General features: G+C 28.6%; 1 protein-coding gene across 3 annotated transcripts in view; it reads left to right on the top strand.

Annotated features, from left to right (window-relative positions):
• The window catches only part of MFS17 (Major Facilitator Superfamily Transporter 17), a 334,641-nt gene that overhangs the window by 243,029 nt on the left and 72,952 nt on the right, over positions 1-18,660 (top strand). For all 3 annotated transcript variants that reach the window (XM_075376088.1, XM_075376081.1, XM_075376071.1), the window contains exons 5-6: positions 1,244-1,328; positions 10,022-10,242. In XM_075376088.1, coding sequence (XP_075232203.1) covers positions 1,244-1,328; positions 10,022-10,242 — 306 coding nt within the window. The remainder of the gene's footprint in view (positions 1-1,243; positions 1,329-10,021; positions 10,243-18,660) is intronic.

The following is an 18,660-nucleotide window of genomic DNA, read 5'->3' as shown; positions in this document are numbered from 1 at the left end:
ATTTCACAATATGAAATTTACAAAATTTACAAACACATTAAATTTGAAAAATGTTTTAACCCTTAGATAATTTTTATAAATTTACTGAAGTTTGTATAAAGAATATATTTACTGACATGACTCCTTTTTTTTATTCTTGAGGTAAAATTAAAACTAAAATCATAAATTTTCTTTTGGTATGGTTCATGCAAATGTTTTGTTTTACCTTTAGTAACAAAGGGGAAATCTTGAATTGGTCATCATTTCGAATAAATCTTTTCCAGAAAACATATAAGAAAGATTTTTATTAATAAAAAACTATGTGATGCAAATTGAAGATATTTTTTATTTTGTGTTTTCATGATTACTTAGTGATGCATTGATCTAACTTGTTATTTAAGCTCAAGTAATCCTGACATTTCAAATTATTTTCTCATAAAACTTCATAAAAATTAGCTGGAGAAATTGAGATAAAAAGTAAATACGTATATATATTCCCACATTTCAGAGACTGTAGTTCCTTGCTTTGTTTGCTATTAGAGTTTTGTGTAATTTCTCTGCATTCCTTACTATTTACATTTTATATTTAAAAATCTAAAGAATTGTAATAATAAAGAGAAAAAAACTTAAATTTTTTTAAATCTAATAAATAGACTTAAAAAATATGTAAATAAAACTGACAAAAAAAATTGTAGAATGAAACTATCAATTTTTCCTTACTTTTTATTCTTACTGACTGTGTAAAATGAGCTGTAATAAGTTATTAGTAGTTATTTGTTAGTAATTGGGTGTTCCAGCTTCAAAAAGTCAAAATTTAAAGAATAATTGAATATATTAATTAACTAAAAACCTTTCCGTTTAATAAACAATTTAATTTAATATGTGATTAGCTCAATTTTATCATATTCATATTTACTGTTTGTGTTTTCTCTTTACAAGGTGATTATTTAAACATTTTAGGTTTTTGAAAAATCTGTTTTATAGGCACAATAAGAGTTTCTATTCTGTTAATTTCGAAATACATATTTCTCAAAGGAGGATTTGTAATTATTTTTATATTTCATAACATAGTATGAGTTAATTAGTCAGTTTATCAGAACATACATACATTATACATAGAATACATTTTAAGCTACTTTAATAATTTTTTCAGAAGTGGTTTTTTTTTTTACAGCAAATTTGTTTTTAGAATAATCTTCCTTTTTTGCTACTAATTTTTCATAACATTTGTGGACTAATGTTATATATCTTACATTAATTTTAGGGATTAACTTGGCCTGCTATGTTTGCCATTGTGGGGCACTGGATTCCAGCTGTAGAAAGAAGCAGATTTATGTCTTCATTTCAAGGTAATAATGCTTAACGAATTAGCGACATTTTTATAATATGGGTTTATGTTAATACTACTTTATGTATGTGTTTATTGTTTTCCTTTACTAGTGTGTCAGTAAACAAACAATTAAAACACTGGATAGTAAAGTTGTCAGTTTTTTCTTTTAAATATGAACAAATTTTTTTTCATTAAAGCATTTAAATTTCCTTGACATCATATTTCTTAAAAATAACATCTTTCAGACAACCATCATTTAGCTGTAGACTTTACTTAGTAAGCCTGTTCTGTATCTTCACAAAACTTTGAACAGCTTCTAGATGCACTCAATGTTTCAACTTCTTTATCCTGGTTGTATGAGTGCAGGTGTACTGAATACCTTCAAATGTATGTAATGGAAGAAATCACATTCTAAATGATCAGATTGCAAGTTACTCACATGGTATTTTCATACTGGAAGAGAACATGGGAAGGAAACCGATTCTCTGAAACTATTGCGGAGGCTAGTGTAGTGTGGCTTACTGCTGCAGTATTGTAAAAATTTTCCTTTCTATTATGTATAGTTCATTCATTACATACACAAGTTAAGGAACCCGCTCATTTTTTTAACTAAGGTAGTCTCTGAAATGCCCAAGTAACATACTCCTGTGATAGCCCCACTCCTTTCTCTGTCATCTTTAAAAAAAAAATTCTTAAAAATTTCTGAAGGAAGAGATAGTGTATTACATCGTGTATCTTTGAAGTAGTCTTTCAATTGCTGTCAAATTTATGGGTGACCAATAATGGAGATCTTGTTAATTAACAAAATAAATGAAAGTAAGCTTCATTACTTATCAGTAAGTTGTACCAGTGGTTGATTTTCATTAATCAGCTATAAAACTATTTGGGTAAAATAACTGATTTTCATAATCTTTTAAATGTGTTATTAGTAACATTAGCATCATTAATCCATTGTTTATTCACTATTAACTTGAATTTTGTTGAAGTAAACTGGTAAATACCTATCTAAAATATGTTTAATGCTGGCTTCATGTAGTTCAATTAATAGACTATAAAAGCAGAATTGCATTCCATAGACTGTCTCACCACTGCCACATTCTTTGATGTACATCCTATTTTTATACTGCTGTTGTAATTTTTAATATTTAGCCAGTAATGTCAACATTTTGAATCCCAGTCTTGGTAGAGTGGACTGATAGAACAGTATGTGTGATGAGTACCAAAATGTTTTCTAAATTCTTGCCAAGCGATTAAAAGAATAGTAGTGGATTTTGTTAAAGGATTGAAAGTAAAAGCTCATTACAGTTTGTTTAATGATTCCATTCCTACTAAATGCTTTACAGTAAGCTGCAGGTTGTTTTAACTGACTGCTCAAGGTATCCAGCTAGAATAGTTGTACCAAATCACCTGATTCATTGGCTCAGCTTGTATTTTGTTAAAATTGATATAAGTGGTTAATGTTGAGATTTATTTGTTTTCTTCGTCCTCTTGCTTAATGTAAACATCTCACATTATATATATATATATATATATATATATATATATAATGTGAACTTAACTAAAAACATAAATTATTATAACTCACTGCAATGTTTAATTAATGAAGTGTAGGTTTTTATAGTAAATAAAACAGAAAAAAATAAAACAGGATGAAGCAATACTGGTCATCCTACCATTGTATTCGATATCAGTGTAAAACCCACCATAAATCCTTTGTCAACAATACGCTTGTAATACAACATCTGTCAATTAGTCATGACCAATTTTAAAGTCCTGGAATTCCCAAAAACAAGATTCAATAAACTAAACTATGATTCTAAACAGTAATAGGAGAAATTCTTATGATATACTGTGCGTGACTTATTTCCTGTAACAGCAATAAGACCATCAATGTGCTGCTGGTACAAGGCACAGTATATGGTATTGCGTATGTTATTACGTATTGTGATTTATTCTGAGCTGCTTTTATTGTTTATCGGTATCATTGTTTTATTACGTTAGTTAATTTATTAGATTTTGTCGTGTTTGTTTTTGTTCATATTTGCCTAACATGTCATGTAAACAAAAAATGTATTCTGTAAAGGAAAAATTAGAAATTATTGAAAAGTTTAAGGCAGGTTGTTCGAAAGCAAGTTTATCCTGGGAATTTGGTGTGCCTGAAGGTACCATATGTGGTTGAGTGAAAGAAGATAAATTGTTTTATTGATTCAATAGATGAAACAGTCTGCCTTGATTGCAAAAAGTTTAGATTCTGTGATGTTAATGTTGTAGATAAGTGTACGTATCTTTGGTTTTTGCAAACACAGAGTGAAGGAGTGCTGCCATCAAGGCCAATTCTTCCAAGCTCAGGCACTAGATTTTCATGAAAAAATTAACGATGGAGAATTCAGTGCTTCTAGCGGTTGGTTATCGCGATGGAAAATCCATCATGGCAAAGGCCAAGTAAATATCAAAGGAGAATCTTGTTCAGCAGATGCGATGGCATCTGCTATGTTTTTCACAAAAATATTATCAGTTATAGACTGCAAATAACTTCAGTGATTTGCATAATTGTGATGAAATTGTTTTGTATTATAAACAACTGCCAACAAAATCAGTAGATGTGAAGCGGGCACCAAATAAGTCTGGTATGAAAATGAACAAAGAAAGGGTAACTTTTCTTTTGTGTGCCAATAAGTCAGGAAATCATAAATTGAAGGATTCTCATTGGAAAGTATGCCAGCCCACGTTGCTTCAAACACGTAATATGAATTCATTACTGGTTATTTTTAAAAATTGTAAAAATGCTCCGATGACGTGTAATATTATTGTTGTGGTTTAATGATAAATTTGTGCCTTGTTAAAAAAATTATTTTCCAGTTTGAAAATTGGAAGAAAAAGCTATTGCTTCTTGACAATTACCTTACCCTGCTTATCTGCCTACTGACTGTTGAATTCTAAAGGGAAAATATTCACAATTTTTTACCCAAGAATACCACTGCTTTGATCCAACCATTAGACCGACGAATTAAGTTCATTCAGATACAATTATAATTGGACGATGATGATGATAGTTTGTCTTTAGGTCGAGAATAAGTTGAGGAAAATTTATGCTACATAGATGTAAGTTGTAACATTTATTAAATAGTCAGCATATTGTAAATAATAAAGAATATTTTGTGGACACAGCTATTAAACAATTAAAATTGCAACCTATCAATTTACCATTGTTTAAAGGTGACATTCTTAAATGGCCTCAGTTTTTAATTTAATATTTTAATCCACAATCAAAAAGATTTAAAAAATATTCAAAAATTACATTATTTACATTTGTTGTTAAGAGACAAAGTCTTAGCCATTATTAATAACCATTATTAATAATTAAACCTTAATCAATTAAAATTATAAAGGCCATTAATTTATTGATAAAACAATTTGATAAATTTATGATTGCTTATTTTAATGCAGATTGCATTTTAAAAATGAATTTTTAAAAAAGAGAATCATTAGAGCTACCAAAATTCAGTGACATTTCTTCTTTTGTCATCTCACTTGAAGCAATGTAACTTCCAGTTAACATATTTGAATTCATTGTAATTCAATTTCTAACACCAAGGCTAGATTATAATACTGCCATATTATGGGAGGAAAAATTATCAAATAGTTCCTAGAATTTCTTGAGACCAGACAATACATCCTGGAAAATCTTAGTTTAAGTACTACAAACTCGCAATTCAATATTGGAAATGTTAAAGGATAACATTACAACAATGCATTTAAATCTCATTGTAAAAATCCTACTTCAAACGTTAACAAGATGATGTTAGTTATTATTCTAGATCTAACTTTAAATATTGTTTTTGTAATCTCTATCAATTACAAAAAAAGCAAAGAATTTTTAATTTATCCAATGATGAATGTAGACTTTTTAGAACATAATAATTTTTCTCAAATGTTTTCACAAATCATTGTAACAATCACTAAAATAACTTGTGATTTATGTCAACAGACACAACACACTCATTCATACCGATAAAAATTAATTCTAAATTAAGTAATAATAAATTTAGTAATAATGATTATTGTTCACAATTAAACAAAAATGTAATTTTCTCTACTGTTGTGTGAAATGTTGACATTTTTGGTCATTCTCATTTGTGTAGAAACTTGTTACTCAGGCAGTCAATTAAACTTTTGCACATATAAGTTTGCTCGCAAATTGGGACTTATTCAATAAAGAAGACTTGCTTATTTGAGGTATAAATAATGCATTAGCTAAATCTGATTGTAGTGTAGTATTTACATTGCACTCATGATACAAAATCTTCCATTATATACATTTGAAACTTCTCATCTTAATCTACCACAAAATCTATTTTTTGCAGATCCTGTAAGTATAATAAATTATAGTAAATATAATAAATTCTTACCTAAATTTTAAATCAAACATTTAACTTTTTTCATATTAACAAAACATATAATGGTCATTTATTCCACCTTCTTTGCCCCATTTTGGTGGCTTCTGGGAGAGTGCAATTAAGCATAAAATATCTACGTTTTGTAGTAGGACAAACAATCTTGATCTTTGAAGAATTGTATGCGGTTTTAAGATAGGTTGAAGCCTGTTTTAATTCTTGTCCCATTTTTACTGTTTCTACAGATCATAGGGACCCAGAACTACTACCGCCTGGACATTTTCTTTTTGGTTGCCCACTTACATCTTTACCTGAACCCGAATACAAGAAATTTAAATTAACCATCTAGGTTGTTGGCAATTACTCAAGAAATTCATCCAGTCCATCTGGAAACGATGGTCTAAGGACTATCTTCATTATCTCCAGCAGAGAAATAAATGACACTTCCCTTCATGTAATCTGTCTATTGGAGACTTAGTATTAATCTATAATGAGAACTTCACCAATGCAGTGGAAATTCGGAATTATCACTGAAGTTAATCCAGGTCCTGAGCAATTAGTTCAAGTTGTTGATTTAAAGACTGCTAAAGGTCAGCTACAAAGACCTGTGCATAAGTTGTGTTTGCTGCCGGTAGCTAACAACTAATGAATATTGTTTATTAAAAAAAAACCTTTCTGATGTTACTAACTGAGAATATTTCTAAAATAATAATTTTATTAGTTGATATTTTACTTTATTATTGTAACTCATTTGTTGCATTTTATTAACATGCTCTCCAATTGTGATATATATTATGTCATAAATGTTATATATTGTTATTATAATATAATGTTTTGTATTTATTTCAATATATTTATATCTTACTCATATGCTCTTAAACTTCTAACACTACTTTATAGACAAATTATTATAGTACATTTACATCTACATATATACTACACACAGGCATATTTGCATACAACATAAAAACACACGTGTGTGCACACATGCATGAGAGAGAGATTATATATTAGATGCAATAGGTCACTAAATGTGTAATAAGCCATCATTGTCTACACTTTAGCCAATGACACCGTGGTAATTCAGGTCATTGAACACATCTTCTTGAAATAGTGTGTCACGAACAACATATTTAAAGAAATTCTTTTAGTCATTAAAAGATTATAGGTACAAGATATTTACACTTTCTAGCCAATGACTCCATGGAAATTCAGGTGATTGGACACGTCTTCTCACATAGGTGAGTCACGAACAACATATTTAAAGAATGTAAGATAATAGGTACAGTCGCTATAAGATAGCAACAACATAAAACTACAAGATAATTTAATAGATGCAATAAGTCATCATTGTTTATACTTTCTAGCCAATGACACACCATGGTAATTTGGGTCATTGAACACATCTTGCAATAACTGCATCACGAACAACATATTTAAAGAAATCCAAGTCTCTATAAGATTATAGATAGAAGTTTGGAAGAAAATATATATATTTATGTATATTATTACAAAGTTAATTATATTATGAGCATTATGATTATTATTGTTATATATTTATGATTCTCAAGAATAATGAAACTATGAGCATTATGATTATTATTCATATTGCATTAGTATTTTTATACATTGCTTTTGATTTGTGATCACCATTATTTGTTATATTGATTAAAAAAGAAATGTAAAATAAATATACTCTTTTGCTACTAAAATATATTAATGATATAATTTATATTTGTATTATTATAACATTTATGTTCCTGATATTGTGACTTCCTTTTTGACGAGCAGTATGTTGAGATTCATTTGTTTTCTTTGTCCTCTTGCTTAATGTAAACACCTCCTGTCATCTTATTTTTTAATGAACCAGCTGATCTTAGATATGTTAGAATTAATTATATGAATTTACTTTCGTTTAAGACGTATTAGCAACAGCATCACTAAATTTTTATTGTTCTAGCTAGACATATTAATATATATTTAAAATGTGAACTTAACTAAAACCATAAATTATTAAAACTCATTGCAATGTTTAATTAATGAAGTGTAAATTTTGAAAGTAAATAAAGGAAGTGATTATTAACAATTAATTATTTGGCATTACTCTTAATGCGTACAGTTTATTTAACCAACGAATTGCTCTGTGGCTGAAATTGCTGTACAATTAGTGTGTACAATTAGGGAACAGACTTACTCATGTTAAATTTGGGATTTGTATATTTATTTTATTATTGTATTACTATCAAGCCTTTTTGTTAATTTTGAAGTTAATTTGGATTAACATTAGGTGGACTGTTAATCCAACTGTGAAATCCATTTAATCCTTTGGGATTAATACTTACTTTAAATATTCTAAAATCAAACACCTCAGTGTTCTGACCCTAAAAAAAATATTAAAATTATAAACAAAATTTTTTCAGATAAAATGTTTACTAACAGCTTTAAAAAAAAATATTTATGTTGCTGTTAATATACACTACTAATATTTATCATGTGCTACAAAGTTTTTATTTCATATTCCTCTGCACAAGCTTTGAGCTTATCTTGTAAATTAAAAAACAGCTAAAAATTATAAGTCCCTATACTTAAAGATTTATTACACTGTATAGTTGAATGCATGCTACCATAACATTCAGTTTGTAGACTGTTAAACTCTGTTGTTCTGATCTAAAATTACTTTCACATGTATTTTAATCGTGAAAAGCTCTTTGATTCTAAAAAGTATTTAGTTTATGTACCAAATTTCAGAATTTCAAAAGTATATATTTGCATGGAATTGCAAAAAAAATATTAAGTTACTTAAAAATAAGTTAACAGCTTTGTAAATCCCCTTACCCTTTTTTCATTGTCATAACTGCTTACTTATAAAGTTTAAGATTGTGTCGCAGTAGGTTGATTTTCTTAAGATTGTGATTACAGATTTCATTAATGAATAAAAATATGCATATTGACTGGTTTGTAATGACTTTTCATTTAAAATATCAAAAGATGCCTAAAACTATAAAATGTTGAACTCAGTTTTATTTTTGCAAGTCTATCAGTGTGTTTTATCAGCCCAGTCTGTCATCTGTATGAAAATTAAAATTTCAGTGCCCACTGCTTCACTAAGTTCAGGGATTTTTTCTCATTTAGCATTATGTAAAGCTTGTTTTTAAGCCAATAAATGTAATTTTTAAAGTGTCATTTTAATAATATCCGTTGACCATCACAATATCATTGCAAGTAGAACAAAATTCCCATCTTTAATACTTAGTAAGAGGGAGATTAATATATTTTAAATCAGGCTAACATACTCTTATATAAACATAACCTACACAAATGAGATAACCTACATGAGTAAGATTTGTCAACTGTTATCAGGAGAAAGAATCTCAACCTGTTGCTTTATATCTTTTAAATAAAACTAACCACCCCAAACTCATGTCTCAAATTCTGTATTTTGCAAATACTTTTTTAAACAAGAGATAAGTATTAAAAATTAAAAAACACAATTGCCAAAAAAAGATTGCTGATAAAAATTGCTCTTTTTGTTCTGGTTTGGTTCCATCATTATTTTGTATTATACTAGCAAATATCCTGCTTGAATTTTGAAAATCAGATTGTTTACAAAGCTATTATAATACCATCCCATTGCACCTCCCAAAACAGTGCTCCAGGGGCACCCTGTTTGTTAGCAGTTGATGGTGATGATTAGTATAGGCTTGCACAGGGTGCTCGCATCACCTCACCTCACTAATCTAGTCTCTCAGGAAATCTACTATTATTAAACATAAGTTTTTATTAAACAAAATTTTTTTAAATTTATTTAATATTATTTTATTTTATTTAACTTAAATTTAATTATATTATTTTTGTAATATTATTCGACTGATTCGAATCATTCATTTCAAACCCAACTCTCACAGTGATAAGAGGTTCTCAGTTCACAGTTCATTAAAGCTTGTGTTTCAACCAGCTATTTTATATATATATATATATATATATATATAAAAACACATGAGTATATATTTACTTTATATGTATCCATATTTATATTGCCTTTGGCATTCTTGGTAACGTAAGGATCCAACGCGGGTTGGTACATATAAATTGGTTCAACCATTGAGCTGCTATGGTGGAACAAACATACATACACCCTAAATACATTACATTTCTTGTGGGGATTCTAGGTAACAAAAGATTCGTGAAACGAAAGAGTCGTAAAAAATCAGTTAAAATTTTATTTACAAAATTGAAACTAATCTGAAACAATTTTGAAATGTCACCTGTAGTAAAAGTGTGAATGTAGAATATGTAAGATAGAAAAATAATGTTTCAGGTTTTAGTTTTGGAATTGGATTAACATACCCCTTATGTGGATTTATAATTGCTCACTATGGTTGGCGTGTTGTATTCTATACTACTGGGAGTGTTGGTGTTTTTTGGTGTATCTTTTGGTGGCTTCTTGCATATGATCAACCACTTAAACATCCACGCATCTCAAGACAAGAACTTACATACATACAATCAAATGTTGGAAACACAGTGGTAGGAGGAAAGGTAAGTTGAAAAATAAGAACTGTTACATTAAACTTTCATTAAGAATGTCACATAATGAAAGTCATAAATTATGTCATTATAATGTTCATAATGTATTAAGTAATATTTTAAAAGTATTTGTTTGAATACAATCAAAGTTTTCATACTTAGTATGAAGTGGTCATTCATTCACAGGATAACAATATGTTTGGTTTTATATTTCTGCATTTACTGTAATTTTTAAATATTCATTTTTTTAAACATTATGGTTTAAAAGGATGAAGGAGATAAAAAAGGAAATTGCTTCATCAATCTACCTACTCATTGATAGCCAAAATTGAGATCTTACATTAAAGTTTTATAATTAGTATTTTTATGAAATAGATTGTGATTAGTATTTAGGTGTTATCTGTATTAGTAAGTAGTTTTATCTAAGGTAATTATTCTTGTCTGATTTAATAAGAATAATTTTGATCTCAATAGTTTTAATAATAATTAAATATATTCTATTTGGAAATTTTTTAAATTCTGATTTTTATGTATTTAAGTGTACTTTTTTCAAAAAACTTTTAATTTCCTAAACATATTAAAGAAACAATATAACTCAAGTTTGATTGTGTGACTCTGAAATATTCAAGCTATAGTTAATATAAGGGGATAAAAGACGGGTGGCAGATTGCTGATGTGTATTTATTTTGATTTGCATTGTTGCTGATAGTGATTGTTGATATCATTGGTGAAATATCACTTTATATTAAATTTAATGTTGTCATATGGCAGTTCTTTTTAACGTGCTTTCTAATTTTTTTTTTTTTTTGCCGTTGTAGTAAATTATTATAATTTTTCTAGGGATTGTGCAAACTTGCAATGTAAAATCACTCACTAGCCGTTACTGCTACAAGATGAAGAGATACCAAAGTGCCTAAAAAAAAGTTTTTTAAATAGTATTTTTTTTTTCTAAATATAATAAATATTCTATTTTTTGTATAATATTAAAGAAAGCAAAGTATTATATATGCAGGTTCTAGAATTTTTCAATCTTTTTGTTAGCAATAATCTTAAATTTGAATTTGGACTATATATATATATTCAGAAAAGTTCTACAAATGCATTCTATAATTTTCATACAGTACATTGACCAAGATATTTTTATAATATTGTTACAAATTTGTATTTTTACAATATTGTTAGTGATTGTTGTCAATATAATAAGGATACAATTTTTATTTGTTTCATATATTAACGTGTTCAATGCAAATATTGTTATGGAACTATAGTAAATATGGGTAGTCGCTATTAATCTAGAACTGTATCAGTAACCTTGTTTCTTTCCTTTATGTTGTGTTAAAAATTCCACATTTACTCCTCCATGGTAACCCTCAGTTTCTTCCATTTAATCTTCACCTTTAATTGAAACAGTTATGCAGTATCACCAATAAATAATAGTCTTTACATTGTCAGACATTAGTGAAGTGTAATTTTCTATGTGGAAACATGATTATAATGAAATGTTTTTACCAACCACACAACTGTAAGTGAAATAACATTTATAAAAAAATTAAGGGGTCAGAACTATTTATGTAACCGACATATTAGTCATAGTCTAAACTATAACATTTGACATTCATGATCCAATTAAAATGATTGAATTATCAATTCTGTTTCGTTTTTATCATTTGTTGTATGAGGTCTGTTCAATAAGTGTCTAACCACATGCTATGAAAAACATAGCTTAGTGGTTTCTAGCCTTCGTCTATTTTGGAGTAGTTTCTTTCTGACTTTACACATTCAACCTGGTGGTTACTTTTATTGTTGGAAACATTTTTTGAAGCCCTCTTTTGAGCTTGTAGCAGTGGCTACCAGCCCTAGAGCTGGGAACTGATTGCTTTTGTCATTACATCCTCCTGGCTGTCAAATGTGGACACTTTCAGCAAAATATTTAGCTTTGGGTATGACCAGAAATTGCAAGAAACCCTGCCTGGTGAGTAAATAGCCTGGCAGATCTGAATAATTCCATGCTTGACAAAAATTCTACATTAGATGTGACAAATGGGTGGAGATGTTATTGCGATGCAACTTCCACTTTTGTGATTACTATTTTCTCTTGTGCCAAATTGAATCAAAGGTGATTCAGAACCTCCAAATATTGGTGTTTATAATTTGGTCTTCTGGGGTAAATTTGAGATGCATATCTCTGTGATAGCAGAATAAAACAAGTGATGAAAACATCACTTCATCTTGGTCTTCACTTGTCTTGTTTTCTTCAGCCTCAGGAATGATTATGGTTTCCACCATGTTTTGATTTTGTGTTTATACCTGTATATTCATGATTCATCGCCTTAAATTATAGAAGGCAACCCCAATGATATTTGCAATTTTTTGGACAGTTAGTCATTAACTTTATCAAACTGTGCATATCATTAATGACATCTAAGTTTTAGTTTATTGTTGCCCTTCTAGTTCATTGCAGTTCTCAACTGAAATTTGGCCATTTTGTTCAAACATTTTTATCACTCCTTAATTTGTGTAAACCCCCATACCTTCATTTTGAAAGGCTGTTTAATCTTAAGAAGTGTTTTACTTTTGGTGTCATCAAGCTTTTGGCAGAACTTGATATAGTAACATTGCTCAGTGTTTCATCATTATGTAAAAAATATAAATTCTACAAGGATCTGTTATATAACACCCAAAATGGCTACTGGACAATGATTGCTGCTTTTATTAGGTTAAAAAAAGTATACATCATTAGATAGTGCTGCATTCTACTAAGTTTTACTACTTCCATTCATATACTTTTTGAAATAAGAATTTCGTTGGATACTGTTTGAACAGACATACAAAATTGCAATTATCATTTTAATTTCATATTTATAAAACAAAAGTTAAACTTTAATTTCAGTTTTATTTTTTCTTTCACCTCTTAAAAAAACTATTATTGTTTATAGAATCATTTATTATAAAAAAATTGTGTCCTCTACTTTACATTCAATTTGATTAAATATTTATTGTTTTTATTTATTATTAATTCTAGTATTGTAAATTTGTATCAAATTATGCAATAATTTTTTCACAATATTAGACCTAATAATTACAAAAATAAAATAACTACCTGTGATAATCTTACGTTAATTATTATAGAACATTAGGTGTAATTAAACAGTTAACAATTGTTAAAAGTTATCAGAGATGTTCAAAGTATCCACCATTAGAAATTACACAAGTCTCCAGTATTTTTCTGAGATTGTCTTAAATGTTCAGAAATTCATGGAGTATTCCTAGTTTCTTGAAATTCTTTTTGGATCCTTTGTTGAAGATCCTCAATGTTGAGTTGAATAAACAGTAATATGTTTCAAATGGGCCCACAGCTAGAAGTCAAGAGGGTTTAAGTTAGGTGATCAGGCAGGCCAGTGCACTGGCCCTCCGTGGCCTATCTAATTTTCATGGAAATTTTCATGCAGGAAATCTGAATACCAACTTCCTGAAATGTGCTGGAGCTCCATCGTCTTGCAACCACATAGAGGCCTACCTCTTAATTGTAGAGGTAGGCCTTCCAAAAACTGTAGAAGATTTTCTTTAATTTGAATGAGCAATAATTTATTAAATGAAAATAATTTTCTCCATTTAAATGATTTGGTAGAATGACAGGACCCAAAAGATAGTCATTAAAAATACCTATCCATATATTCAGGGAAAATCTTTGTTGATGGCTAATTTGGAAGGTACCATGAGGATTCTTGTTGCTCCAGATACACTGGTTGTGATAGTTTTGAACATCATTTTTGTTAGAAGGAAGCTTCATTTTTACATTGTTAACATGATCAACAGTAATAGTCGCTGTGTAAAATTATTCAGAAATGAAAAATTAATATCAGTTGTTTTATTATTATTTAATATTAAATCTTATTGTGAGAAAATTATTCCTTGATTTGATACTGATTTGCAATACTAGAATTAACAATAAATAAAAACAATTAATATTTAATTGAGTTGAACGTAAAGTGGAGGATATGAAAACAGACACAAAATTACATCAATTTTCTGCCATTACTTGGGTGTGTTAACTGATTTTAAAAAATGTAATTTTGTTCAAAATAAAAGGCTTAATATTTTAGCAAAGAACATAAATTTTAATAAAACTAATATTTACAGAGATATAACGGATTTAAAAATAAACATGGCTGCCATTTTGTATATTGCAAAGGTAATTAATTGCTGATTTTTTCTAATTTTAAAATTTATTACCAAGATGCTTACCAAATATTAATGTGATTTGTCTATCCAAACTTGAGGTATACATTTTTATATAAAAATAACAAAATAGCAGACTGTGGAGAATGAAGGAGAAATCACAATTTTTCTTAGGAATATTGTTTGTTTAGTTTTACAAGTAGAATCCAAAAAAATAAATCCAGCCTACCATTTTTGAAAAACACTGTATAAAGCAGTGCATGCCATTTAGCCTGTGCTTTAAAATTAGACTTGCTTTCTTACTTTTGCTATCTTATTTTCTCTCTTTATGGAATGCTTGTGGAAAAACAACTGAGTTTTCATGATTTGCAGTCAGATTTATTGATTCTGTTTTAAAAAATTGAAGAAATTTATACTTAAAATTGGATTTAAATTACGCAGAAAATTGTTTAATATGTCATGTTGTAATATAAATTACACAGAATTTTAATTGAGTGCTGAGTAAAACTATATACTAAAGGCTATTATAAAAACTATAAATTATATTCATGAAGTACAATTTATTTTCTGAACTTGTATTTTGTTACATTTGAGTAAGGAAAAAGAAAAGATTTGATTTAGTTAAAGAAATTTGTAATATTCATCATGTTTTTATTTTCTGTACTAATGTAGAAAGAAGCATATCATTTATTTATTTGAATTAGTAATGTCAGAAACTACTATAAATGTAAAAAATTCTTTCACTTGTTGAAAGTCTGTACCTTCCTGAGTGATGACTAGTAAATTATTGCAATGTAGCTAAGTGTAGTTGAACACAGAGCAAAAGTGTAAAGTAATTTAGGAAATGAATTGCTCAGAAGTTAATAAAATTCTTATATGCTGTGTAAAATATATTAATACCTCTTATATCTGTTACTAACTTGCAGATATTTTTTAAAAAAAAAGGTTGCTTTCATAACAAACAAGTACACAAAATCAAACAGCAAACTAACAGTATGCAGCAATTCATAAGTTTACAAATCTAACTGCAGGGATTACACTGAATGCCAAATCAGACACACTGGACACACGGTCACCACAGATTTATTGATGTCGATCAGGTGCTACATGCAACAAAATCAGCTTTTACAAATCACCTTGTAGAAACATTAATATAGAAAGACATTATTATAACATTTTAAAATCATAACCAGTATCTCAAATTACTTGACATATGAAATGTTCAGTGCACTAAGTTTGGAAAAAGCAAGCTATTGAATGAACAAGCACAACATAGGTTAATTGTATTGCATACTGAAGGGGGTTTCTGCCTTTTAAAGATTGGAAATTTTATTAGCACTGCTGCTGGAAAACCCACCAAAATGCTGATAATTAACACTGAAAGAACAAGTTACGTTACTGTAAAAACAATTTGTTTTACAATTTTTAATAATTTAAAAATATCATATATCGCCTGTTCAAAATCTTTTATTTCATAATAAAATTGGAACGAGTTGTTTTTTTCTCTATCTTCTTCTTCCCTGGGTCAGATCCTGCAGTTAAGTATTACACAGCCCAGGGGAGTGTCTTTACTCTAATGGACCTCCACGTCTCAGCCCACTGGTCGGATCTCACTTTGTACCCATCTCAAACCCCCAGAGTAGAATCCATCAGGCCCAACTATGCCATCCTTGGGTCGGCACTCCAGGAGCTGGGACTCAGTCTTTATGCCAGTGCATCTAATGGGGACACCCTGAGTGGGGCATCTCCACTGGGACTCAGTTTTTTCACTTGCGGCTGCGAGAGTCCTCATGCCTCATCGCTACCGCTCGCTTGTGCAAGCATATGTGAGTGGCAACTCTGCAAAGGGCTGTCCCTCATTCTCGAGCCCCCGATCCTTCTCCTGAAGAACCCTTGACACAAACCCTGTAATGGTATCAAAACACTTGGGGCTCTGTAACATGGTAGTGATGACGTTCTCCATGCTGAGCGGTCCGATGGTAATCACCAAGGAAGCTAGGCAGTATTCTTCCCACTGTGGACACCAGAACACCATGTGTTCTGGGATATTTGGGTCGCTGCAGTAAGGGCAGTAGGGGTCATGGAACGAGTTGTTTTAGATGGGAGTTGATTTACTTTACTATCAATGATTGTTGGTGACTCATATGTATTTAATGAAATAAAACTTACCTAACACTTACCTACCTACCTACCTACACTAACACTTACCTAAAATCGTAGAAAAATGTTTATTCTAGAAGTATCTTTTATTTCTTTTTTGTTAAATGTTAACTTTTTTAGTTGAATAAATAGTGAAATTGCATCTAGCTAAGAAAATATTTTTTTCATCAACTTTTTTTATGCTGAATGTTTTGTTTAAAAAACCTTGAATGAAACAACATTAATGATATTTTTTTTTTAAATTAACTGTCATTTGCTGGATCTTCCGGAGTGAAAAATATTTTGGACTTTTGTTAAATAATCCTTTTTTAATCTTTTGATAATATTAATAGAATAGAAGTTATTGCTAAAAACTATTTTTTTTCTTGTTCCCTTAAGCATATATGGTTGCTAAGCTTAACTTAGAGGAGGCAGAAAGATTGGTACTAAAATATCAAAACCTTATAAAAAACTTTTAAAAAAATAGTCTCAATAGTTTTTCTCCAATTTTTTTTTTTTTTTTTGAATGAGGGTTAAAACTTGTGTATTATTATGCAAATTTAGGATATGAGTTGGTAGAAATAAGTAATTTCCTTATTAATGTGTTAAATTTGATTAGGGGTTACATTATAATATATATTTAGATAATTGTAACATTTTGTTCAGTTTTTGTTTATTCAATATTCTGGCATGTTTTACTAGATTACTGTTCGTTCAATTATAACAATTTTTATTATTGATAAAAGAGCTTTTCTTTTAAAATATAAGGATTATACTGTGTATGTTTGGTATAGTATGTATAACTTCAGTGCTACATTTTTTAATAGAAATTATAAATTTTTTTATTTATAACAAATTTATAATTTAATTGGGATTTATTTTTATTGTTTCATAAAATATGTAGTTAATTTATAAGAATACTAATAATGCTAGATGCTAGTATTACAATTATTTCATGTTATAGTTAGTATTAGCTGCTATTATTATTAATTATTCTTAGTCATATCTTTTAGATTATTAATTAGTCAGTTTAGTTAGTGATTTAATATTTTTCCTGTTCCTTCCTTTTCCCACAGTTTTGTTTAATTTTGCATGATTTTTGGCCGATTAAATGTTGTTCTACCTCTTAAGTCATTGATAGTTATAGCAATTCTTTGATAATATTTGCAATCTTAGGATTCTTCCACATTCTCTTTCTTAAGAATTCATATTACTGTTTAAAAGCTGCTTTGAATTGAGCATTATAAAGATTACTATTCAAAGAATATAAATTATGGCAGATCTAAATATTAGTATGAATTGCATAATATTATGTTATTTTTTGGAAGCTGATAATTTGGGACAAGATTTTTTTTTTTAATTTAAACAAATCCAAGCTTGATGAAATTTAAATTACTAGATTGGTTTTCCAAGTTTCTTGTCAGTTATTATAGTCTAATATTCTTTTCAACAATTAACCATTTTTAATTTTATTTGAACTAATAGAGGAACTTTCAGAATCTCTACAGTGATAGGTTTTTAAAGCTAAATCTAAAAACTGTAAATGTGCATTGTTATAAAGCTGAGATCATGACTTTTATAAAATGTGTTTCTGATTCTGTTCCCAGTAGTAATTAAGCTTTCATTACATGTGCAAAGAGTTTCACATGAAGCAGTTACATGCACATTCGGTTCTGAAAGTATTGTCTTATTTAAATTATAAATGACTCGCTTTCAAAAAATGTGAACTTGTGCTTTCAGAAAACCTTTTTGGAGCTAATATATTGCTCATTTATCAATGGAGTTGCTGGTGGCTGTTAAAAATTATCCCATCAGTTTCTCTCCTTATATAGAAAATATTTTCTAAATAATTAAGAGTTTTGAAAAGTTCTTTTGAAAGTCCAATTCCTTTGTCCGACATATATTCTATTTCATTTTCTAGTAAATGATTAAAATGACCAACTTCATAAAAATATTAAAACGTGTTTCACATAAATAAAATTTATATTTGGTCTTATTTTTTAAAATATTTTGATTATTTAGTTTATATTTAATTAAAATTTTTGCTTTACCTACAGAAAAATAAATTATTTTTCTTTTTTCAACATACATAATCTTACATTTTCACACTCA

This window comes from Lycorma delicatula, chromosome 1, assembly GCF_047948215.1.
Source record: "Lycorma delicatula isolate Av1 chromosome 1, ASM4794821v1, whole genome shotgun sequence".
NCBI lineage: Eukaryota > Metazoa > Arthropoda > Insecta > Hemiptera > Fulgoridae > Lycorma > Lycorma delicatula.
This window is presented reverse-complemented; position numbering and strand designations above follow the sequence as displayed.